Here is a 27,684-nt window from a genome sequence, read left to right as displayed (position 1 = left end):
GTCTTTGAGCAAGGGGCACTGACGAAAATAAGTTGTCAGTAATGACACCACGTCCAGTTCCAATAGAAGGAATAATTAGATCAGTCACTACCCTTTCACCTTGGTTTCTCTCTCGTACTTGCTGCTTTCCCATGTATGGTTGTATATTTAAAATATACGACGACTCTACATCAGCAGCAACCCATATTTTTATTCCATATCTGCTGGGCTTACTTTTGATAAAAGCACAAAATTTATCTTGCGATTGTTGAAATCGTAATTGTCTGGTGTTTCTGTCATCAAAGCGAATTTTACTGTATAAATATACGAATGTGTCCCTTGAAATGATCGTAGAAAAAAAGAATTACTTAAAAAGCTGGTTAGATGTCCATATTTCCTTTAGTGGTAGTCTACGGCCATTGCATCTTCTAGAAACTATCAATACGCTGATGAATGCTTCTATTTCCGGTTGGTTGGTGTGGTCTTGATTGTCATTTCTAGAGACCCGATTAGTCTCCACTACTACTTATTTCTTGAATCATCGCTGCAGTCACGAAGAGAGCAAAGGTTTCCTTTATTGTAGTCACATTGCTAGCCTCTGTTCCAAGTCCCGAAGAAGATGTTACGATATTCTGGATTCGCGTTCTGGAATTGTATCGTGGAGTTGAATGCCATTCTAGACCAGATCTTGACATGAACGTGGTGTCTTCTGGTGTAAATTCATCATCTTCGGTTTCTTCATCTTTTGATGAAGAATCGTCAGCTTCGTTATTGATTACATCATTTACGTCGGTGGCATCTGAATCCAACTCTTCAAAGTCGATATCACTGTCAAAAGATTCATCGACATTGACATCATCTTCACATTCGTCTAAAAGTCTTTCTGTATTTTGTCTGGACGACATATCCTAGTATTTTATCACAATTTATACCGCAAAAAAATCACCAAATACGTACATTACAATATACAGAAAATAACAAAGTGTATAATAAATAATACTTTCTACATGAAATAAAAGGTATAGGATGATGGAATTACAAAAATAAAAATAATAAATCAGCTTTGCAAACAACGAAACACGGCAAAAGATAGGGAAACACTGATTTGCCAGCACGTGGCTTTCTCCAGACAATGATTCTTCTGAGAAGGTGATGGTATACCAACAGCATATAGCTTTCTCGTTCTAACTCATTATGGAAACCGACCGTCGACACATTCATAACTTTCGAGTGCGAATGAGCTCAAATGTTATCCTCTATACCTGCCCTTCTTGGAATTGCAAAACTGACGGTCACTCACAAATAATAGATATTTTACCGCAAATTTATATTTTAAACCGTTATACGATTTCGAAATTGACTCGAAACAAATTTTACCTATGTATAATCCTTAATTACAGGATTACATAAAATGTGGGTCTATTAAAGGTAGTAATTAAAAAGTTACAGTGAAAAACAAATTCTTGGGGTACTTTTTGGCCCCCTTTTCGCCCAGGAAGGGTTAAACCGTCCTCATTTTTAGGAAATGTATGTGTTTTAAAAAGTATTTTTATAGTTCACACATTTTTTAATGTATGTATTTCAAGCAAAAATGGCATCTACTGGAAATTGTGAATATCTTAGAATTAATATTGCGGATGTTGCGAAACAGAAGTGAAGACAAATTCGTGCTCTTGAAAGTGAAGCAGCTTGTAGGTGTAAATGGTTCGAAGGAAAAAAAGCAGAATATCTATGACGAATTTCAACGTGTTTATAAAACATCTCTTGAACACTTGACAACTGTGCGATTGTAAGTGTTTTGAATAGATGCTACAGAAAAAAAAACAATAAGTACAAATATGAAGTTCTTGCAAAAAAGAGTTGTTATCATTGATGACGTGAAACTGTAGGACCAATTTTGCTGCCTGATGTCATTTCTCAGATGTAATATTATAAGCTGCATTAACAATAGACGGTATTTTTAAAATATATTCCCAATATTGATTGCTTTTCGGAATCACTGAAAATTTATTAATTTTATTTTTATATTTCAGCTCAGTTTTTTGACTGATAAAATCTCAATGGACCAAGGAACGGAATCAACTTGATATGGAATCAGTGAAGGCAATTAAAATATATAATATGTATAAATAATAATATAATAATTTTTTACGATTGCGTATTTATATTGGAGATGAGTGAGCGTTTTTCATTGTATTTGTTAGTAGTTAAAAGAAATCTGTTACATTATGCAAATATCAAATAAAATGGCAAAGTTACACGGTTGGGTGCCGCGCGACTATCACCGCGTATATTGACCGTAAAGTGTTAAAAATTATTTATTTTTCTTGATTTTTATTTAATTAGTACGAATATATATGTGGGATATATTCATAGAAAAAATCTGTAAACACTGGCTTCAAACGATTCTCTGGAATTTCGAGTAACGATTTTTTTCAATTATTTTAGTTAATATAATATAAGTAACATCTTTGGCTAGAGCACTAAATGAATACATTACGGTAAATAGCAGTTTAACGAGTGATTTTGTTATTTGAAATTAAATGACGAAAAGCACAAATTTTGGCACATGGACGCAACGCACAAATTTTGCACATAGTAATTAATGTGTTAAAATAACTGTATCGTCAGCGTACATAGATAAACGCGTGTTCCTTAATTTTGTAATATCATTCATATACAAGATAAAGTGAAACGGCTCTAGCAAACTTCCCTGAGGAACTCCAGATGGAATTTTATGCAGTAACGAGTGTTCATTATTCTTCGACTGATGTCCGCTTATTGCATTATATTACACGCAGTTTTCTGCAATATACACTACAATTATGTATTAGTGTATATAAAGTAAATCAACATGTCATATAAGATGGCCATTTTAGATGCAAGGTAAAGCAATTAATACATCCTTAAGTATGTACTATATGTAACATTGTGGTAAATAAATAAATAAATAAATAAAAATTACTATATACCAGACGATGCCATCTAATTTATTTTTGTAGAATTGCAAAAAAAAAAACAGTTCGCATCTCATTGAACCCACTCGGCGCCGAGTGCCTAATCTGCGGGCACCTGAACCAGGGGGTTTGGTCTGGGTTCGTTAGGCGACTCTTCTAAATAATTTAAAAGGAAAGAAACGAATTACACGTGCCGGGATAAATTCAGTGTATCTTACGTAGTACCTAGGTACTATCCACCACCTACTGTGTATCCCAGGCGGTCGTTTAAGCATTCAGGTCGCGGCGCGGCTCGTAGCGAGGCGTCTGCTACGCCGACATCATTTACACGAACCACAGCAGCCAGCCGGATACGGATCGGTACGCGAATCACGTCCGGATAGATAGATATTCACCCCTTTCCAACCCCCGAAGAGTCCCGGGGGTAGCGAGCCACCCCCGCTCCGTTCAGGGTTGAGACCGAAGCCAGACATCAAGAATTAATGTCCGAGTGTCGCTTTTGCCGGAGCTACACTGTACTGGCGTAGCAGGCGGACAATGCTCGTTTGGAGAGCTTGTATAAAAAAGGTAAATGCTAGTAAAAATAAAATGTTTCTGTTTTATATGACGTTAGTTTTTCAATGTTAACTTTTGTATCAAACCCTACTGAATCTATTTTTATTTTTTTGTTGCTGTAAAAACTGTATACTATTGTTTTATAAAAATATGTTGAAATATTATATTTGTTGTACACGTATGATTTGCTACAAATAGAGAATGTTACAATAGCAAGATTCGCGCATGATACCGAAATACTACCGAAAAACTTCCAACAAGCTGATAATAGAATCACCAACTGGAGCAAAAATTTTAAAATAAAGTTGAATGAATTAAAATAAAAAAAAATAAAAATCATTGCAAATGTTCATAAAACGCAACACTCCCATTTGGAAATACAAATAAATACCTTGGCATGACCTTGGATATCAAACTGCGGTGGAAGGAACATAACAGAAAAACTTGATATAAAATCGTGAAATAGGTGTCAAAGAAGTTGCCAGTGCTATAAAACGTTTTGCTGTTAAACACAAAGCGAAGCTCCAACAGCACGTCAACATCGAGGCAGCCAAACTCATCAACATAGACAACTTGAAAAGACGGCTGAAGATGAGATAAGCCCTTCGAACTAGTCTAGTTATCATTTAATGAAACTCATTTACTATTAGTGATTGTGTATTGTAGAACAGAAAACTTTTGGACGCAATGGGTGTACATAGTAAAATTAATTATTGGTCATAAACAAGACAATAATGTAATGTACAAAGCATGGAAGAGCTATCCTGAAAATACTCTAATAGAACATTCACAGAAAAATATATTTCATTTTACTTTATATTTTCCAGAATAATCTCTGTATAAATTTTTTGCTTAGCACAAGCGTCCTATTTATTAGATTTTACCAAAATAAAATTTCGTCTTTCATTCTCTAAACAAATTAGTAGAATTTTCCGGAAAGAACTAAAAAAAAAAACACCCCACAATTGCAATTTTATTTCGAGCACATCCTCGGTGTTCATCTCTTCCAGGGGTTAATCTCGTTTCAGTGCGGCGGCCAGGTGTGCGCCACCTTTGGATTGTTTACTCCTCGCGCACGTGATTTGACCGCCACCGGGTGGGAGTCCAATTTTTATTCCACCCTCCAGAAGCGGAGCGCGAATTTTTCCATCGGGGATAATACCTCTATACTTTTATACACATCTTTTTTTTCTCTGCGAGCCCACCCTCTCCCTTATTAGGGCGACCTAAAGGTTTAGTAGCAATCTCGAACCGCACACCCCCCCGACCCTACAAATAAACTTAATCAATCCTAATTCGGGGTGTCTCTCGCCCTCTCCATGACTACCCTACACCCCAATTCGTTCGCGAGGATCTCGTCGCAACGCCGAGGGTTAATCTTGGAATAGCTTTTTTTTACCTACGTTTCATAATTATCATGGCGAATATTTAATTTGTTTTTTTAGGGGCGGTTATACATTTCAAGTAATTCGTATTAATATTTTCGTTCATCCCTCTTTAATATCGGTACAAGAAGGAATTATGCCTTCCCTTGTGAGGATTTGATTTAATTGACTATAAGAGTTTTATGAATACTTATAATCTAAATGTTTTCTTTATAAATTTACATAAAAAGATAATCAATATTGAGTCTGAAAAATGAATTTAAAAGAACATCTTCTTAGAAAATACACGGGAGATTAAATTTATTTCGTCGAAAGGCACTGAATTCATGTGCACAGGACCATGAGACATTAGCATGTAATGTTCCAGAAAAATAGCGAATTGAGCTATAATTTGTAAATACTTTAGATAAATAAATTATATTTTATTTAAAATTTTATGTAAAATTGCAAGTCTTTTAAAATAGCTACATACACGATTTAGTATAATTAGTTGTAGTCAAGTCTCACATTGGCTTTATAATAATTATTGCACCATTACATTTTTTCGCCTTGTCTTATTAATAAAATTTAATATAGAATATAATACAGCAACTTGAGGACTCAATCCTTAACCTATTATTTTAACTGTAACGATTTATGATTTATTAAAATTTATATTGTGATGCCACTTTAAGCAGTAAGCACCGTTGTAGGGAGGTCTCGGTATCGAAACACGGAGAATTATTCCATTACCCCTATAGCTATAACTCAATTCCCGTCTCGTGAATTCTATCTTCTTGCACTCATGTATGCGGTTGAGCCAACGTCTGAAGTCGCAGGTTTAATATTGAGCACCGGAGATATTCTCAAGATAACCGCGACGCGACACACAGACAATACGGGGCTAGCTTTCGAGAGCAAACAAAGACATTCGGTTAAATCCCTTGGCTTATTCAAAAATAGGGGTTGCACGCCGGCGGAACAACCCACCCCGCAAAAACACACAGCGATGTTTTATCCAATAACAAAGAAAAAGCGGGCGGGTGGAATACCGTATACTGCTTATACTCTTACCCATTTTACAGTAGAATTGTATGCATAATACAAAAAAATAGTTAAGCTCTTGATACATATAATCGTTTTAGTTTAGATATGTTTAAATATCATATATTATGTGCGAAATAAACACATTGAAAATGCCAATTAAAATTAAAAGCAATGGTATTGTAATGTAATTTGGTGGTATGGTATTGTATAATAATTATTAATATTATTTAATCTGTGGTATTTAAAAGCAGAATTGAACTAATTTAAATTTGACAAATTTATGTTATAAATTAACTAGCTTTTATTTCGATTTAAACTTCATATATAAATATCAATATATTTTTATAAACACCCAAATCCGTGTTTTAAAACTTTATGAATCAATTTTTTTTATGTTTTAAAGTTTGGTTAATATAAATATAAAAAAATATTATAATTTATTTTAATAAAACACAACAATATTTTCAGTATAAACATTTTGTTGATTTTTACGGGTATAAAAAGAGTCATACAATTAGCTATATGACGCAGACATTATTTTACTAGATATTCATCTGCGAACAATGATTACATGCAACTTCAACAAGTGTACATAAATTCTGAAATACAGTAGACCCCCTCAATAACATGGTAAATTGGGGACGTGCTATTTGGGTGCGTGTAATTGGGGACTAGAAAATTTTTTTTTGTAATATGTACGTACGAATCAGGCACGGTACGCGACAATTGGGCGACGGACAAATGGGCGATTCTGGTCAATTGGGCGACGGTCAATTGGGCGATGGTTATTTGGGCGACGGTCATATGGGCGACAGAAATTAAAAAAAAACTTGCACGCTTTGCTTTTATTGTGAATATTAATAAAATATACATTAAAACGAAAATGTATATTAAATGAAAAACAGTTTTATTTGCAAATTATTAACTCATATTATAATTATATGCAATACCACGTAAATATTCTATGATATTTTTCTATTGTACCTCAAAACTTTTATAAAAATTCTTTGGTCTATTCTTTTCATAAATATATCCATTACAAACATATTTTTCCTTGTCTTTTTGACTTAATATGTCTGAATTATCCATTTATGAAGAATATTAACTGTGGTAACTCAAATTAGTCGCTATCAACAATGATCTATAAAAACAATTATCTATAAATATCACATAAAATATAACCCACATGTGAATATAAAGAAACATACTTATTTTCTTGCTGTACTGAATTTTTTACCAAAAACACAATGACACTGTGACAAAGTGTTTTAAAACCACGACAAAAATAATTTTCAAAGACGCAACGAAACTTTTTGCGAATGTTTTCAGTCAAAATTCAAAAGTATACTGAGCGCTAGTTATTGGTTTTTATATTTATATATAGCTACCCTATCTAATTTTAAATAGATAACTGTAAAATATGCGATTTTTGTGAATTCCCAAAGCTTATTCTCTCACTAATTTCCAAGGCGCAAAACATAAAAAATATTCGCGTTAAGGGCAAAATCCACGATAAACATTTATCAGCGCTAGTTCTAAGTTATTATATTTATATATAACCACCCTATCCAGTTTAAAATAGATAACGGTAAAATATGCGATTTTTGGAAATTACAAAAGATTTTAAGTGCTTTAAGTGTTTTATGATATCGGGTAACTCTCTCAAATTCTTGAATAAAAAAATCAAACTGTTTAAGTGATATTTTATGATTAAATAAGCACAAATAGGTATGTATATTATATTTTGTTTAGACCGAATAATGTTTTCATCTTTTAATTCTATTCTAAAAAATTTTACTTATATTTTCGTATGTACGTATATGTATATATATATATATTAATATGTATTAAATTATGTAAATTATTTAATTAATTATAAGATCATGATTTGCAACACATTTATTTGTAATGCATTATTATTGTATCGCCCAAAATACCGTCGCCCAAAAGACCATCGCCCATTTGTCCGTCGCCCATTTTGAATCGCCCATTTGACCGTCGCCCAATCGCCGTCGCCCAATCGAACGTGTCCCATCAGGCACGTGTGGTGAGATGTACTATATTTGGCTCGCTCACACATCAAATAACTACAAGTTACCGTATTATTGGGGGGTCTACTGTATACGAGATCTATGAGTCACCAAAGTCAGACAGAGTCAGAGTCATGCGCTTAATAAATAATATAGAAGTGTACGTGTATTCTGAAGCATTTTTTTTCTTAAAATATAGAGGATCAGAGAACTCTTTATTGATAATTTAGTTTTTAAAACTATGTTCCGCGGAACACTGGTGTTCCGTGAAAAATTATCAAAGCAAATATGAGTATAAAATCTTACTGTTTTATGTATGTATTACAGAATTTAAATATCATTCTAAATTACACATAGTTCTGGATTAAAGACAATAACTTAAACACAAGGAGAGACAAGTACTATTGCTAGCACATCTATGATTGGAGTAGAAGTGTAATTACAAACTGTGCTTTTTAAAAAATAAATATGAAAAACAAGTGTCACATAAGAAGAGACAACAATGAAAGTGATTTGCTCCTAGTTCTAAAATAAAATATTAACAGTTAAATAGCTTTTTAGCTAAACTTCGAGTTGATATGTTTCTGAAGAAGATAAGTGAATCCTTTAATTTAACACGCGACGTAAAAGGCAGTGGTAGGATGGCAATCAACCCCCAATTTCAACCCCGAGAACAGGATTACACTCCAATAAGATAATGTTATGTATTTGGAGGGATATGAAGGGCATACTTCATTATGTGTTATAAATACGACAGATATGTAGTGTGCTAAGCAAATTCAATTAAAAGCGACTCAGACATATAAAAAAATACCTTCCCTTATAAATTAAAGAAGAGTAATTTTATATCAAGACAGCGCTCGCCTTCATGTATCCAAGAAAACGATAGAAAAAATTAAGGGATTTTTTGAGAACTCCTTTCTCATCCACCGTATTCTTCAGACATTGCTCCAAACGACTATCGTCTATTTTTTTTTACAAAAACGGATATAAAAAACCGCATTAAAGAATGTATTACTTCTAAAAATACATTATTTTTCGAATCAGAAATAAAAAAATTGATCAATATATCGAAAATAATTGCAGAAAAAGATAAAGAATATTACACATTTTAATATTTAGCTCATTTAACCCGCACCTTAAAAAACCCAAAGACTTTCTTGACAAATTTATATGTAAAGTTATCAGATTATTATTATAAAGATTACAAAACGGCAAAAAGAACACTGAAATAATTATGAAAAAAAAAAAAATTCAACGGTTATTAAGTTGGGTTTTGGAAATAGCAAAAAGTGAAAAATGTCCTTTAATAATCACCAGAGCAAAAACAGTGGTGTAAGTCGCTGACTATTAACCTGAAAGACCTAGGTTTGAATCGTATATAATTATTTTGCAATTTCTATCCTATCTATGAGATCGGAATTAGTGATTGTTATGTATGATTAATTAAAATCGAGCTAATTCGTACATATTAGGTATTGTAATGAACTTCTTCAGTTCATAGAGAATATCTTATATGTATTCAACAACAACAAAAAGTATGGCCTTGACGTAGTCATTGATTTTATGGTTTATTTATTGATATTTTGACAGGAAAGTATCATCGGAGAACCAGTATTTTTTTTAAAATACTTATGATTCTGATTTACACAATTTATGTAACATACAGCTCTAGAAATCTACATTATCGTGACACTGACTCAAATCAGGTTAAATAAATACACTTAGACGTGCTGTGACAGAAACTAAACTACTAACTGTCAAATAGATTTTTAAGATGCTGACAATTAATAAATTAAATTGCGATGATTATGCATATATTTTTATATTAACAAGACCCAGCGGGTTAAGTTTCACGCCGTCACATCATGCAGTTTCCGGTCTGTTCACAAGTGTCACTAGTAGAGTAATCCAAGCACTTTTCGAGTGTCTGTATTTCACACTCGGCTCGCGCCGCTGCAATTCAGCGCGCATTATAAATGCAACTACAGGATGTTCCGAAGAGCACATAGACCCACAGTAGCGCTCGATAATATACAAATATACACACACATCTAATGTTTTTATGCGGTGTGCACACGCTTATATACACACACAGCCCTTTTGCGAAATTGGAGCACACGCCCGAGCGATCTTACCTTTGAATTGGCATGTCAAAGTTCGCCACCGACAACCATCCCCCAGTCTCGACGACCAGACTCGTATTTATGCCACCCCCCGATCTTGGCAAACTGATTTTTACCCTTGCGGAATATATCAATATCATTACTTTCCGCTTTTCAATCTACACTGCGTCTGATTCTCCTTTGAGGGTTGAAATAATATAAAAAATACGTATCTTATTTTTGTTGACATGTATGGACGCCCAGATGATTTTAACTCATCTTATAATCAAAATAATTAGGGCAGCAATTGCTTCGATTGAAGATGGACCATAACAAAAAATATTATATGTGATTTGATTTAACTATCACATAAGAATCTGAAAGACATGTACTTACAAGCGTGATTCAATTATTAAAATATTAAAGAATATTTTTTTATCTCACCCAACCACTAAATTTAATCTAAAACCGCAATTTAAAAGTAATCAGTTACCACAATTTTTACAGAGGTAATATGTATTTATTAATATATCATACAACATTTTTAAATGAACTTCAGGAAAATTTAGTTAATTTGATGGTTCACACTGTTCCTTTGATTCTAAAATGCATCACTGGATTACTCAGCGTTGATAGTTAATCGAGGCCGTCTCTGGCTTCAACACAAATTATTATCTACTCGCCCGGATCGCTGCAAAAACGATAAGAACGCTTCTATTGTCTAAGCTCTGAGAAACGGAACTCGGAAGAGCTTCAGGGCTGAAAGCAAGGAGGAAGAAAGGGTTGGGGGTAGGTTTTAATTAACGCCCTGAATTTTCATATCGGTGATTATCGCCCATAAAAGACGCGGCTTCCGGAACACCCGCAGAGGGGCTGCTTTATATTATTTCGCACGTGCACAAGAAAATACCGCAAGCAGACATGCACACGGGGCGAACAATGCAACCCACACACACCCCTATCACGCAAATGGCACGGGCACATCCATATTCATGCTTTCGGGAATAACAAGCACTTCGCTCCGAATAAGGAAAACAGCATTAACGTACTGCACATGAAGTACACACGCATACGTGTACGTACATAAAAGAATATTTTAACCCTTTCAGTACGCTAAAATAGTAATTTTAATCAAAGTCAGTATCTGCATAACACGTCAAAGTGTTTTACTCTAAATCAGTGGCTTTAAAACATGTTTCTATTAATAGGGGAGATGGGGGGGGGGAGACAAATTATGGGGTCCGACTCTGGAAAAAAATCATAGCAAGAATATATTTATAAAAAAAAAGTAAAAACTGACCTCAAATAATGAATCTGAATTACAAGTTCTTTGAGATGTATGTATTAAAGTATTTCAGGTATAAGTTAAATAAAAGGAGCGGAACATTGCCTTCAAAAAAGCATCCAATTTCTAGGTAGTACTTTCACAATAAACATTATTATTTAAAGGGACAGATTGTAGTTTTTTTGATGCGGCTCCGTTCGTGTTAAAATTTGTTATCAAATTATTTTTGACTTCATTGCTTTTTGAATGTTTAAAAAATATTAGACATAAGAGGAAATATTCAACGAAAGCAAATTAGTAGCAGAAAATTTAGGTATTCGTCAATCTGAAAATACAGATCGAATACCTAAATTTACAGACAGCACCAGTTGAATTATATAAATTTAATGTTTTTATAGGTTGTATTCTCAGTAATTGACAATAAATAATACATCGAGTATTATGTGGTTATTCCCAAAAAAATATCTAGAATAAACAGTCTTGAATCTATCCCGAAAATATTTTTTAAAACATGTCATTTCAGTAAAATCATATCGAAATATATTTTTATCAGTAAAAATATAAATTATTTGGCAGGTGCTAATAAAATTATATGATTTCAACTTTTCTTTGTAACAGAAAAGAAAACGACTAATTATCAGATAAATATTATGAGTAGGTATTTTTAATAATTTTTAATGTTAATTTAAATATTTCGCATAAAACATGATTTCAGAAAATATGTCGCAACGGTAGCTAATTTTTATACTTATTTGTAGCATAGAAAGGGTTAACTCGTACCTATTATTTAAGCCGAACATCTTAGAAGATTTATCATACACGTCGTGTATGTGTAAAGAGAACCTCCACTTGCTCTCAAAAGTGATTCCGAGATCTTTAGTGGAAGTTTCTCTAGTCAAAATCTTCCCACCGAGATAGTAGGAATAAACCGATGGCAAACGGGATCGAGAAAATGACACAGTATGACACTTTTCAACAGTAAAGGGCAGACGGAAACCCATCTCCATAGAGTTTAAATCACTCTGTAGAATGAAGGAGTCCGCAACAGATCGAATGCATTTATACAATTTTAAATCAACTGCATTCAGAAGAAAAATTGAATTTGTAACTGTCATATTTATGTTATTAGCAGAGGGCCCAGATTCCTTGAGGAATCTTCGAAGGAGTGAAATATTCTTTCGACAATCGGCCGTCATAGGTTACTAACTGTCTATGATCGCTTAAATAACTCGAGTATAACCGCATTAAATCATCGGAGATTCAACAATTTTTTTAATAATAACCCATAACAAACCTTGTCGAAGGCCTTCTCAAAATCTGTATATACGAAGTCTACTTGAATTGTGTGCTTTCTTTTAGCAATGAAATGATCTCAGGAGAAAACGTGCTGGTGCATAGTAAAGCACCTCACAGAAGGCCATTAGAGATGATTTAACATCAACGCACTCGCCCACTTGGTTTCAGTCCATACCTAAAAGTAATTTATTCAATAAATCAAAATCTACACAATTTCCAAATGACCATCCGTATACATTCCGGTCGCTCACGCATTCCACCTCATTCGCAATTATGCTATTTTTATTGAAATTAAAGTTTATCATTAGCGCCGGGTGATAATTATCTTCCGGCATCAATGTGAATTCGATTTTAATTACTATGCAATTATTTACATTTGTATAAATTAAATGTAATTTATCACCAAAATTATTATTGACACAATTTATTTGATTTAAATTAAAAATATTACTTATTAAACTTATGTCAATATTGGCGCCAATGTTCGTAGATAAATTAAAATCCCACTGACGGTTCTCATATATTTATATAACGGACGCATTGGAGAAACCTTTGTCATGATGGTCAGATTTTTAATAGTAATAAAAAAATATTATCAATAATTTTTACGAAATATTCTACGTTTATTTTTATATTTAGAATTCGAATATGAAAGTTCATATGTAGCTAAAGATTTTAAACCTTTTATATACACAATGAGAAGAAACGTTTTACGCGTTAGAAAATTCTGTCATATTATTAAAGAATATTTTTAATTTTACCTGTCGCCTTTTAAGGATTCAGATTTGTAAATATTATTATTTTATTCAAAATATCTTATGCATCATTTATTTACAAAACCAAATGAATGCAGTTTTTAAAGTAAATAAAAAAATCAAATCTATTTTTTTAATTATTCACATATTTATTAGACGTGTGCGTCTTCATAAATATTTACGTGTGTTATATAATATAAAATAAGCACACGACACGCGAGTATTTAATACCGAGTGAAAATAAAGTTATTAAGCCCTCGCGCGCGAAAGCCTTTGCGCCCTTATTCCCGTCAAAGTTATTAACGAGCAATAAAAATTTACGCAGAAGTTTGCCGCCCCTCAGTCGTTAATTACGAGTGGAAGGGGTGGGAGCAACGAGAGAAAAGGGGTGGGGGTCAGGTGAATTATTTTGAATATTTTATTAGCGCCGCTCGCGTTAATTCTCCAAGGTTTAGTAGTTGTGAAAATTATTCGAGTGCGCCGGACCGTGAGCGCTTTCCACTAATTGGCTAAATGAAATTGTAAAGTTATCGGCCAACAAGTAGGCAAGCGGTAAGCGGTGAGGCTTAGGGATGGGCATTAGGGGGTTTCGGCAGATAGGGGTTATTGTGTTGTATGTCAAAAATTACTGCTCTGAAAGCGTAGATTCTGAATGAAAATACTGTAATGTTTTGTTAAAATTATGGCATAGTTATGTTATTAAATAAAATAATTATGACACCTATATGATAGAAAGTATTCACACTTAATTTGATTTGCTCCAATATATATATAAAAAAAACAATTATCTGAAAAAACGAACCCTTTGTTATAAAAAATTGATCCCCAGTTCATTTTTCGTTAGCCCCTAACGATCGATTTGTATGCGATTCGAGCGTATTGTTTGAAATTTAACTGCGCGTAAATAATTAATCGAATATTAAAACGCACGCCGGACTCTATAGAATAGAGACAATGGGTAATTGGGTACTTGCTAGCGTGTGTTCATTGAGCTGTTGTTTATGTGAGTATCATAATATAATTTGAGTGGGCGTATTTATGAATATTTTATGTGTGTTTGGGGGTAAGTGTATTTATTTATGTTGTGGTGTGTGAAAAAAACGCAACTCACCCCAATTATGGCATTTAGCTCTGTCATTGTGACTTGTTTCGCCCTCTCTACTGCTGTGGCTACTTGCTGTTGATGTTCTTGGCTCAGGAACGGTAAAATTTGACCGATTATGGCGTTAAGTCGTTTTCCTATTTCCGTCTGAAAAGAACAAGAAAATAAAATATTTAAAATATTTAATTATTAACTGTAATTACTTAATAAAACTTGAATTTCTATGAATTTATAGAAATACATTATCTCTGTCGATTGTAGAAATAGCTCAATCGAAAAATAGGTTATGTCATAAATGAATGATTAAAAGGAGTAATAGCAGATATTAGAAATGTTTATATACATTTTTAATTATCTAAAACGAGAGTGGCTTTAAATATAAATATCAGGTAAATACTGTCAGTATATATCATGCGTCCACCAACTGTCAACCCCAAAAGACTGCCGATCAAATATTGTTATCTTATTTAATTCACTGCGATCCAATTTATATAATCACAAAAATTAGGTTTCTTACCAATTATTCATGTATTACTTATTTAATGTATACCCTGTCTTAATAGTATTAATTATTCAAACAACACCAATGGTTCTCGATACATATTTAATAATGACAATTTAAATGAGCAATATATAAAATAATTGTTATGTAAAACGAATTGTTTGTGCATTACTGTGACATCTTAGAACAGAGAACACACCATAAATAACTATCTGCAACGATTCATTTTCCGAAGATTTATCTTAAATTAATGCACAAACAATTTGTATTTATTTAAATGCACATATCTCTTAAAATAATTTCCTGTTAAATCCCACCTATTTTTAATGACAAGGAAATTATTACTTTTATTATGACTTTGATATATAAAACACTAAATGTATTCTTTGGGTTTTAAATATTATTTTTGTTTCGTTCTGATTTTTTAAAATATATTTTAAAATTTAATGGTTCAAATTAGACATTATTATTTAGGATTTTCAATGATAGTCAAAATAGTTTAATCTATAAAAATCTACTTAACATTTTCAATTCATTTGAAAATAGGTTTACAACTTGACTAAATATTTCCAGAAGAAAACATTTAATATTATTTAACGTAAGATTTGAAATTTAGATATTTAATGTAATATTTAATGAATAGGTTTAAAACTTTGCTAGATAATAATAAATTAAAAATTGTACAGTGAAATCTCAATATAGCGAAGCTCACGAAACCAAGGAATAAATTTCGGTGTACTGAAAAGAAGTAAGAAAGATGCTATATTTTTATTTTATTTTTAATTACTATATTACTTACAGCATCAAATAACCTCTTATAAGGTTGACAGATCATTTTTTGTCCATTTTTAAGGATACTGTATGAAACACAATAAAATTTGTGAAAAAAATGTTTTATAAAAAAAGCGAAACACCTGTAATGTCGCTTTTGAACACATCTGGCACACGCCAAGTCAAGGACGAACTGAATTCGGAGAAATATTGTGTCAAGTTGTAACGGAATTCTTAAATTCGGATGAAATATTTCGGTATACTGAGATCAGTCTTCGTTACAATGAAAACATTTTGTATGAAAGTTTTTCGGGGACAAATTGAAGATTCGTTATACTGGGAATTCGCTATAAAGAGATTCATTACCAACTAACTACTAAACACATAGTGTTGCAAAAATCCATCTTACTGACGCCTTTAAAAGGAAACTACACAAAATTGTATGACACTTATTTTAATATTTTTTAAGATATATAATCACGGCGTTTTTATTAAGAACATATTACATAAGTTTGATGTAGCTGAATATCTTGAATTTGGCTACTCCTAAAGATGAATGATGGCACAGATCAAAAATTGATTAAAAATCATGACGTATACGTACATATTTTGCCACGTCGGAATTAAAAATAAGCCACTCTTAGATATTTTGGTAAAAAATATTCCAGGTATACAATCACCTATTTATAATCATTGTAAAATGTCGTCTATTAGATAACATCCAAGAAACTACACATACATATGTATATTGCCAGTCGTCACTCGGAACTAGAGTCTCCAATTACTCGAACCATCAACTACTCGAGTATCGAATATTAAAATTTTAAAATACTCGAGTACTAGAGTACTTTCGAGTATTTACCAAATGTACCAAAATAGCTATTATTCAAATTCGTGCACATATAAATAAATTAATAAAATACTTATTATGTTAATTTTTACAATTATTTTAACTTCACGAACATACTTTTTAAAAACAATAATGCAAAAAGTGTCTCGAATTTAATATTACTGCTAACCTTTGGTTTTATTATTCCTGTTATGGAAAAATCCTTTCCGTTGCTGTTGATGTTGGTCTTATTGTCATTAACGCGTTGGATAAGGCTTCTAATTTATATCTGTTCGCTTTTTATAGATATAAATTTTTTTTAACTCTCTTTTTATGTTCTCTTCTTTCATTCCCTTCTCTGCTTTTCTCTTATTTCCTTCGACTATTGACAAAATAGTATTTTGTAATTCTTCTTGAATAGATTTTTTTTCTTAACAATATACAATATTCTACTTCTTCTGATTAATGCGAAGAATTTAAATCTATATCCTTCGAAGATGTATTTGGGTGAATCCCTTTCACTCTAGAGCTAAACGGTTCGCAAAGAACTGACTTTACTTTAAATGCCTTTAAAACACACAATTGTTTTGATTTATATTTTAAGCTGAGGGATCAGTATAAACAATTTACAACACTTTACGCTACAACTGCATAGTCATAAAACCTAAATTTTTTATGTTGTTGATATTTCATATTGTTCATTGCCATAAATTAGATAAGTCGGGACTGTCGAACAGAAAACACAAAAGAAATTTCTCCGTCGTACCCACTAACATAGCCGACGACCGGAACTATGAAACTATGAAAAAAATATACCTGATAGTAACCGCTCTAACTCGGGACTTCCGGCATAAACGCCAAATAAAAGCAAGACGTTAACCATTACCGGACCGAGTTAAAGTTATTTTTGTTTCTGAAATATTTCAAAATTTTTTAATTTCGAGTATTAATCGAGTAATTATCAAAATACTCGATTATCAAGTACTTGAAAAATAGACAAAAATACTCGAGTATCGAGTACTCGATTACTCGAATTGGAGACTACTCGGAACGGAACGATCTAGGTGATTTTTTTTTTTGCTGCAACCAAGCTTCTTCAGCTAAATAACGGATTGCATCACAATCATTATCACGCGATCATTGTAAAAGATAGTATCCCCAAATATCAATAGATAAAAAATACGTTTCATTAGCATTTATACGGTTTGATCGACATTAACCTCAATCTTCATACGTACCAAGTATATATTACATGTTCACGTCAAACGCTTAGTCAAATCTAACGTATATGTGCATTTAATCGGAAGCAATGATAATGTTCATGTAATATAAAAGGAAAAACTCACTTTTCGGCCTCGGAGCCCGTCGCCGGGAATTCAAAATTTGAAGATTTCATTACGAAGATCTAATCCTCAACACATTATTATATATTTAATTTGCATAGTTATAACACACCTAGTTAATTAGCAATCTGATTATTTATATGCAGTAAAATGAATTAATGAAAATTATTGTCGCGTAGCAAAATTTTATTTATAAATAATAATTATTTTCAACTGTTATCACGTTACTGTCAGCCATCTTGTTTTATATTTGAATCCTTATTTTTTTATTGGTCGAAACAACAGAATGCATTACAGGCGGCACGAAAATCAATCGGAGCAAATTAAATAAATATATTTCCTTTGTTTATGTGTATTATTATACACCGTTCATCAAAAGCGAATATACAGAGTATAAGATTGAGCATATAATGTTTTATTATATAATATATAAGATACCTATTTGATAAAACACGCCTATTGCACATCGTGACGATTTTCTTGTCCTCCATGCAAGTACTATAATACATATTATTTTTTTATTGTACCAGCTAAATATATTTTTTAAGAAAGTAAATTATCAACAAGTAATATAATTGTGTAGCAGGAAAATGTATCGCAACAATTTATTGTACAGCTGTAGGACTATTCTTAATTAAAATAAAACGTTATAGATCCGTAACAGGGCACAAAAGACTAAATATTATATCAACTTCGCAAATCAATCAATATATACACGTATGTGTATATGTATGTGGTTTTTGAGAATTGTATCATATGTAATGAAGCATATTCTACCCATATAATTGACAATTGATTCGTCAACAACAATTTCACGATTTGGAATTGAATGCTCTCGAAATATATGGTCTAAATATTGAGGGAAACCATCAATCTTGGTATTCCTTTTGTGAATTTCTGATTAAATCATGATTATTTTTAAATTTTAACATACACAAATCTGTAGAAAGTGTTGTCTTTAAATGGCTCTAAAAATATACTTTTGTATCAAAAATATTTTAATCATTAGAGCCGTTGGTTTTGAAAGTGGGGTAAGTCCATTTTGTTAAAAAAAGAGTCAGAGCTAATTTTCATTAGAAATTATCTTAAAATTTATGTTTTTAAACAATTCACAATCATATGTATTTTTTTTACTAGTAATTTATTTTGGTCAATGATGTTGATTTTGAAAGTGAGGCGTCCCCTCAAAATAAAATAATTTTAATAAAAATTGTAAAGCGTGCTATGTTAGTTAGTTACCAAAGTTACGAGGAAACTAAATTTTATACAGAAGACTCGATCGTTGCATACTAAAAATAATCTGGGAAGTATACCCTAAATAAATTATGTAAATAATAGATACCTAAAAAGCCTAATTTTTGTGATTAAATAAATTGGACCGCAGTGGATTCAATAAGAAAAAGATTTTGTCTGGTAAAGTGATAGAAAATACGCTGTTCAATCAATGAAAATCGCGTTCATAAAGTTTGGGAAGTGCAGCGGTGTGGCAGTAGTATTAGGTAGGCAAGCGTCATAGAAAGCCAATGCGGCATGCAGAACTTGCATTAACAAGAGCTGCAGCAGCAGCAGCAGCAGTGGCAGCAGAGCAGTGGCAGCGCTTTCAGGTCTAATGTACGCGAGCAGTATCAATTCCACATCGCATGAGATATTCACGGCTGCGAGTGCATTGTGTCGCCCCATGCCAGGCTAGGCTACTCCCCGTGGACGTATGTACGTGAGTGTGCATTCACGTGTTGCTAACCATCGCTGCAAATAGCGACGGATTTATCCGCAAACTCGGCTCTGCAACTTTGACGTAACATGTATGCTAAATCTATAACTGTGTGATGGATAGATAGTGTTCCCTAATGTAGTCGTTCTTAATAATAATAAAAATATCCTGCATGTTTGAAACTGCCGCTCACAAGAACGTGACATTTCATGACATACATTTTTTTTACTATAGCTTAGTCAGGCTAGAATTTAAACAGATTGTATTAGGCTATTTTATCTGTTACATCAAAAATCAAAATTTAATATTTCATTGTTGTATAATTAGTTTTGTTTTATCCTAAAATTGATAAGATGCAGGTTGAAAAAGAAAGTGCATCTCAGTTTCAACTAGAGTCTCCAATTACTTGAACTATCAACTACTCGAGTATCGAATATTAAAATTTTAAAATACTCGAGTACTCGAGTACTTTCGAGTATTTACCAAATGTACCAAAATAGCTATTATTCAAATTCGTGCACATATAAATAAATACATAAAATACTTAGTATGTTAATTTTTACAATTATTTTAACTTCACGAACATACTTTTTAAAAACAATAATGCAAAAAGTGTCTCGAATTTAATATTACTGCTAACCTTTGGTTTTATTATTCCCGTTATGGAAAAAACCCTTTCCGTTGCTGTTGATGTTGGTCTTATTGTCATTAAGCTTCTAATTTATATCTGTTCGCTTTTTATAGATATAAAATTTTTTGAACTCTCCTTTTATGTTCTCTTCTTTCATTCCCTTCTCTGCTTTTCTCTTATTTCCTTCGACTATTGACAAAATAGCATTTTGTAATTCTTCTTGAATAGATTTTTTTTCTTAACAATATACAATATTCTACTCCTTCTGATTAATGCGAAGAATTTAAATCTATATCCTTCGAAGATGTATTTGGGTGAATCCCTTTCACTCTAGAGCTAAACGGTTCGCAAAGAACTGACTTTACTTTAAATGCCTTTAAAACACACAATTGTTTTGATTTATATTTTAAGCTGAGGGATCAGTATAAACAATTTACAACACTTTACGCTACAACTGCATAGTCATAAAACCTAAAAAAATTTTTTGTTGATATTTCATATTGTTCATTGCCATAAATTAGATAAGTCGGGACTGTCGAACAGAAAACACAAAAGAAATTTTTTCGTCGTACCCACTAACATAGCCGACGACCGGAACTATGCAACTATGGAACTATGAAAAATTTATACCTGATAGTAACCGCTCTAACTCGGGACTTCGGGCATAAACGCCAAATAAAAGCAAGACGTTAACCTTTACCGGACCGAGTTAAAGTTATTTTTGTTTCTGAAATATTTAAAAAAAATTAATTTCGAGTATTAATCGAGTAATTTTCAAAATACTCGATTATCAAGTACTTGAAAAATAGACAAAAATACTCGAGTATCGAGTACTCGATTACTCGAATTGGAGACTCTAGTTTCAACGCATCATTCTTGTTTTTTAATTTATACGAATATTATTAAATATGTTACAATCGCTGCATCGCAACACTCCGAAAACATTACTTGATAATATAAGTTTTATGAACGACTTTAGGAATTACGATTAGCACATATATGCAAAATAAATGCGAACATATTCCGTGAGACATAAGAATGATTATATTAGTAAGTCTTTGGCAAATAAACGCTATTTAAAACATTGAAAAGACATTGAATTTTAGGTAGAAAAATTTAGAAGCTCTTCCCCGATAATAAAGACGGCAAATTAAACGGTTAGAATTTAAATCAACTATAGTTCAAAATAAAAATAAAATCTTGAGCAGAATTTTATTAACAGCCTGGTCATAATTATATTATTCAGGGTCAGAATAAATATCAAACGGTTTGAATAAAAATAGCATGTAATAAAAGTTTAGAACGATCAGAATTATAGGACGATCATGTGAATAAAAAATATTATAACATTTATAAACTTAAATAGGCAGTAAATTATTTATTTTAGAATTATCTTATAAAATATCTCGCTCGCACCATGGACAGGTTAGGAGCGAGCGAGTGAGCGTTGGTCAGAACATTAAACACTCCATGAATAACTCTTAACGAATCTATTTAATTATATGTAGGACGCGATGGTATTCAGAGCGAGGAACGATGCAGGAATAACGACAGAGCGGCGGTGAAGAGCACGCATAAAAAACTCTATGAAAAGGGTCGATTTGGCATTCCAAAAATTCTTGAAAATACAATGTTCAAAAATGTCACTCAGCGTTTGCAAATAATATTAACTTACTTGTAAATTGTTCATTTGAAAAAAAAATGTATCATATTATATTAAAGCTTTATAATGGGTTAAAGGTGTTCAGTGGCGGCTCGTGATTTAGGAAGAGAGAGAGAGAAATAAACAGGGAAGCTCGCGGGGCGCCGCGAGACACGTTTACAGGGTGTTCCGTAAACGATTGTGTCCAGGCGGGGTTTAATGTGTTTCTAATTATTCATTCCGGTCGCGTAATCATAGACTCCGCTCAGGCATAAATCAAAACTTGCCGGACAGTTTAATTGCGGGCCCGCGCTCCGGGACGCGAGCGGGACCGACCCGCAATTGTTTCGCTAATTCTCGAATTTAATGCGCGGTGATCGCCCCAACCAGTGGTTCTCAAAAATTTTCCAAATCATTTAATTTTTCATCAATTGGGAGAGATACAATAAAACAGACTTAATCATTTGATTAAAAATGTAAGTTGTAGATTGCAGTTTTCTTTTGCATTCAGATTATACAAAGGTGTTTGATCGCATAAATAAAAAAATGCTATCAGTACTACATACAAAGAAGTATCTCAAATACTAAAATTCGTCTAATATATAGCTAGGGTGAAGCAAATAAAATTAAGGGACAGACTTTCGATTGATCAAGCGGTTCATAAAGAAGACTTGTTTAACTGAAATCAGCCTCCCTTTGTGGTGAGATACTCCGGTAAACAATCAGCTAGAAAAGGATCGTCGACATGTTAGGAGTCTATCTTAAAAACCCGTTGTATAAAATAATTTATAATTCAATCCGAAGAATATCCACCACATTCCCACACTTGGAACAACACCGTGCACAATATCGATGATATAACGAGACGAACGCTAACAACGGCAGCGCGGCTAACCATCGGATTAACCAACCTGCCAATGGGAAGTTTGGCTTATTATGATAAAGGAGCTAGTCGGTTTATTTTACGGCTTACTGCTCTGATTACGGTCACGCCGCTTTGATTACGGTCGATCGCGTCGGGTCACAAATTTTTTTTATTAAAATAAAAATGCACTGCAGTTTACATTTACTGTTCTACACGTCCAGTGGGATGGGTACTAGCAGGCGTGTGTTTATCGTTGCAATTGATTCGATCGACGCGGTTTAATGCCACGGTCCAATTTGGACACGCAGCGTGACCAATGCGACCGCAATGTATGGTGATTGAACAACGGCCGTCTCGAATAGCCGTGAAAAATCTGATCGAAAGGCTCGGCTTCAATTTTGAACTTGAAATGTTATTGAAGTACTTCGCGGTTGATTTTATGCCGAACATATTAAGAAAGATCCGAGAGCAATTCCAGGTGTCTTGCTTCAAGCCAGCTTCCTTGTTATTCCAATACACACGATTAAGTTGTTTGCTTTTGCTTCGGGTTAGGATGCCTCTAATTGAAATTGAGTGCAACCACAGGGATGTCAGCGCACAAAGCCCAATTATACATGTCGAGAAAGTCTTATTTTGCCACTATAAGACGAGCTCGTAAACTCTGTTTCGAGATCTTACTCTGCCATATATAATTTACTTTACTTTTTAAAAAGTAAAGAATAATCGATTATTCGAATTATTTTGGAGCGGCACTAATCACTCGAGTATATTGGGGGAAAAAACCTGTGTTACTCTAGTACTCAAAATGTTTTATTCTATGATTTTTTTTTAAATATTTCAATATTTATGAAGTTGAAAATCGGGCGAATAATTGAAAAATTTAAATATTCTAATATGTCATTAATAACACTATCTCAAATCTATCAAACTTTTTTTTTTAAATATGTTATTTCAGGGAAATTTTATCGAAACACATTTTCACCAGTAAACATATATTTTACAGTGAAAATATAATTTATCTGGCAGGTGCTAGTAAAGTTATATAATTGCAAGTTTTCCATATGTAGTAATACATACATTTATAATACATACATGCGGTATATATAATATATATATATTTTTTAGTAAATGTATATTTTCACTACTGAAGACCAAATACATCACCAGTCGATATATACTTTAACTAGCGAAACTATAATTTAACTGTTGGGCGCTAGTGAAATTATATGCAGCTATTTTACAGTTGCGAAACGTCCATTTTCTGTTCAAACTCAAACCTAACCTAATAAAAGTTCTAAAACTATGGTTTTAGAACTTCATTAGGTCAAGTCCAAAATATTTTTCTCAGAGTAAAAAAAGCGGAAGAAGAAATACAGAATGCACTTCGATATTACACTATATTTTAAAAATATAATATGATAGCTATCAGTACTACGGACTTCGGATATAAGATTATTGGTCAAATAATATTTAAACCAAATTTTGGTCAATAGGAGGGCGCAAAAACAATTATCTCTCAGGGGAAAATAAGCAGAAGAAGTGCAGATATATGTCACATCTCGCACATTGTTCCATAGACATAAAAGTATATTCAACCAACTTCTAATATGAGTATTGGTCAAAGTATATTCGAACCGAATTTTGGTCAATAGGAGAGCGCAAAAGCAATTATCACTTCTCAGAAGACAAAAGGCACCGTCGCGGTGGGAACACTCGGTAACGAAAAAAATTAAAAAAAAAAACGACCACCAAATTTTGCCACCTCCTGGAAAAAGCTGAAATGACGTCCCTGAAAAAATACAATATATAGTATTGCTTGATAATATACGGGGGAGTTTTGGGATAGTGTTACTTGTCAATAGTCAACATTCAAAAGCGAAATTTTCGTTCGTCACATTTAGTTATGGATCACTAGATTACTTGGGCCTGCGGCCGAGTGACCCGTGCGGTCTGGGGTCCCCGCTGACCCCGAACCCGACCTAAACCCCCAAACGACGGACCCACCTCATCTGCCGGATAGCGCGAGCCACACCGCAAACCGCTTCTGCAGGATTTATTAATGAGGATTCTCCGAAGTTTCGATGGGGCGACGCCGCTACTGAAACGATCCGAGTGTCGATTTGCGCCCAATGAATTATTGAACGACCGGTGATATTGAGGTGGTTGTTGGCACACGCCACCGGGCTTTCAATTTTTTATGTGCACGGTAAACGATCGATGGGTGGTGACGTTGCGTAAGACGGTTAATGGAGTGTCCATATTAATACCAATAAAAATTAGAGAGCATTCCTTTCATCGATATCCTTGAACTTATCTTAACCTTCTTTATACCGAGAGCTTATTCTCTTGTATCCTTTAACGCGTACTGTCAATCTAATAATAACGATTAAAAAATCATCGCCGAAATATGCAATTAAAAATTTAGTAAAAAAATGTTTCGCATATTTCTTTTATTCTTTAATTATTTAATATTTGGCTTTACCATTCCTGGGTTTTTAGTATCACATGTACTTATGCTTAGATTAACATTTGAAATTGGTTGTCTGCCGATTATGAAGGGTTAATTTTCAAGCATCTTGAGACACGCTTTGTAAATTCTACACCTAAGCAAGCACACAAATATCTAGATTAAATTTTATTCTAAAAATATAATAGCTTCTACACTAACCCGACCGTTTTATATAAATTCAACAAAACCAACGCGTTTCTCAATAGGTTGGTATGAAAATAATCAATAATAAATTTAGGCACCGTCGGATAGAATAGAGAGCGGAAGCACCTTTATCCTAGGGGTCAGAGTTGCGGGTCTGGCCGCAGTTTGTAGCGGTGGGCGTGCGGTCTGGTGGGCCTCCAGGACGCAGCTTCAAATCTGGCCGCAGCCGCAGCGTGCGGCCTCTTTGGCCGGACCCTGGACGCGCTACAACTAATCCTCTTGGTCGGACCCTCAGACTACATGCTACTACATAGTACGACTATGTCTTGGCATGGGCGTTTAAAACTGCGTGAAGCAAGTATCTTACATATAATACTATACATTTTTAAATAAACTTTTATGATTAATAGTTCATCTTTCTTAACCATTTCAGTGCCAAGCGAAATTAGGCGGTGTATGTTAAAAATGCCAAGCATTTTTTAGCAAATATAGATGATTTTATAAATATATTTAAAAAAAATATTTATGAAATTTTAATTTTTTTGTGTGAACCACTGTTTATTATAAGAACAAAATTAAATCCAGTTTATACAAGTAAATACACAAATAGTATTAAAAATGGCGACTAAAAATATTGCTTGTTACATGTAGAATACAGGATAAACAATTTGATTATATTATATTACAACGCATATTAAGCAAATGTACTTTTTATACAGTTATATCTAAGAATGAAAGTCCACAAACAAGATTCAACTTTGAGATGAAACCAAAGTAAGATGGAGAAAAATGGCAACTAAATATTAATAATTTATTATATAAATTTACTTTTCGTAAAAACACGTGGAAGGGCTCACCCGTCTCAACATATTGTTGACAGAAATTGTGTTTCTACTATTAATCTAAGGATTACTTATGAAGTGCCGATCATTGTCAACTCTCGCGGATTATAAGCTTGAGAGCATCATAAAATGAATCACCTAATTGTACAAGCAGAATTTGCTCTTTTTTCGTGTTAATAAAAGTGAAGAATAACTATTTTTGTTACTTCTAAATCGATAATAAACATTAATAATTTATTAAGTGTAATTGGTATCAAAATTGCATTGGAGTATTAAAAAAAACTGTTCACATCTCTTGCTAGAGAGCTATCTATCAACCGATGGATAACAAGCGATCAAAGATCAATGCTCTAACGATCATCAATCATTAACGGTAAATAAACTTAAATGACATTTTTTGTGCACAACCGTCCCCCGAATATGCCGTGTTTATTTTAAGCAGATACTCCCATTTTTATTTTGTTAAATGTTTGAGGATGCCTAAATGAAATGTGTCATTAAACTTACATTGTGAAACAATACTATCGGATTGTTAAGTAGGGATTTCCTGTCCCTTTTCAAAACACCGCTCTCACTACCCACTTAATCTCTAAATGGGTTTTGCCAAATAGAAGAATAGCCGGAGAATATTGCATCTTTAAAATTGCGTGAGATATATATTTCATTATATTATATTGAAATTAAAATAATCAGATACCCGTAAAAAAAGCAGGGTGCTCGGTTATTTTTAAAACGCGCGGGTATCCGAGTCGGAAGCCCTAGGTGTCTCTGATTTTGTATTCGTAACACCATATAATATGGTGAAATATATTATTTTAATAATTAATTATATTTGCAGAAGATTATCAGATAATTAACCTTAAAACCCTATCATTGGATGAATCAATATATCGTTTACAGAGAGGCAAAAATGTTTTGGAATCGATCACGCGGTAATTAGTGTTTAATTAGCAATCAGCGAGGCGCGAACCACTGCACTACCGATTCCAAACGGATTAGCAACTAAACATTGCCGACGATTAATTGGATGCGATGCCTATTTAGAAAACAAGCAAACTCTAGATAGGTACTTTTATATATGAATAATAGAACAAATTTAATCATATACTCATATGATATTATCATAATTTCATATTACATCCTAATGCGATGAAATATGGATCTTTTCTGTCTGAAGTCCAAGTAAGTTTATCTGAGATATGAACATTTGCATGGTATTATCGCACATCCGATGAAAATAAATACTTTCTCAGATGTACGAAAAATTACGAAAGTGACTCCCATACATAAGTGAAACAAAGCAACGATAGAGAATTACAGGCTTGTGTCGATTTTATCAGCTCGAAATTATTCTTCACAAGTATACTTGATTGATCAATAGCATGGTTTTCGTTTCAACGAATCTGCTCTGTTTTTCCAA

General features: G+C 33.0%; 1 protein-coding gene across 7 annotated transcripts in view; it reads right to left on the bottom strand.

Annotated features, from left to right (window-relative positions):
* LOC148239172 (protein groucho-like) overlaps positions 1-27,684 on the bottom strand; it is a 153,116-nt gene that overhangs the window by 45,157 nt on the left and 80,275 nt on the right. For all 7 annotated transcript variants that reach the window (XM_088181971.1, XM_088181942.1, XM_088181981.1 and 4 more), the window contains exon 6: positions 14,485-14,622. In XM_088181971.1, the coding sequence (XP_088038097.1) occupies positions 14,485-14,622 (138 nt within the window). The remainder of the gene's footprint in view (positions 1-14,484; positions 14,623-27,684) is intronic.

Source organism: Plectrocnemia conspersa, unplaced genomic scaffold, assembly GCF_051122295.1.
Source record: "Plectrocnemia conspersa isolate PC_06_02 unplaced genomic scaffold, ASM5112229v1 ptg000001l, whole genome shotgun sequence".
NCBI classification, from domain to species: Eukaryota; Metazoa; Arthropoda; class Insecta; order Trichoptera; family Polycentropodidae; genus Plectrocnemia; species Plectrocnemia conspersa.
The sequence above is the reverse complement of the archived record's forward strand: the minus strand, read 5'-3'. Positions and strand labels throughout refer to the sequence as shown.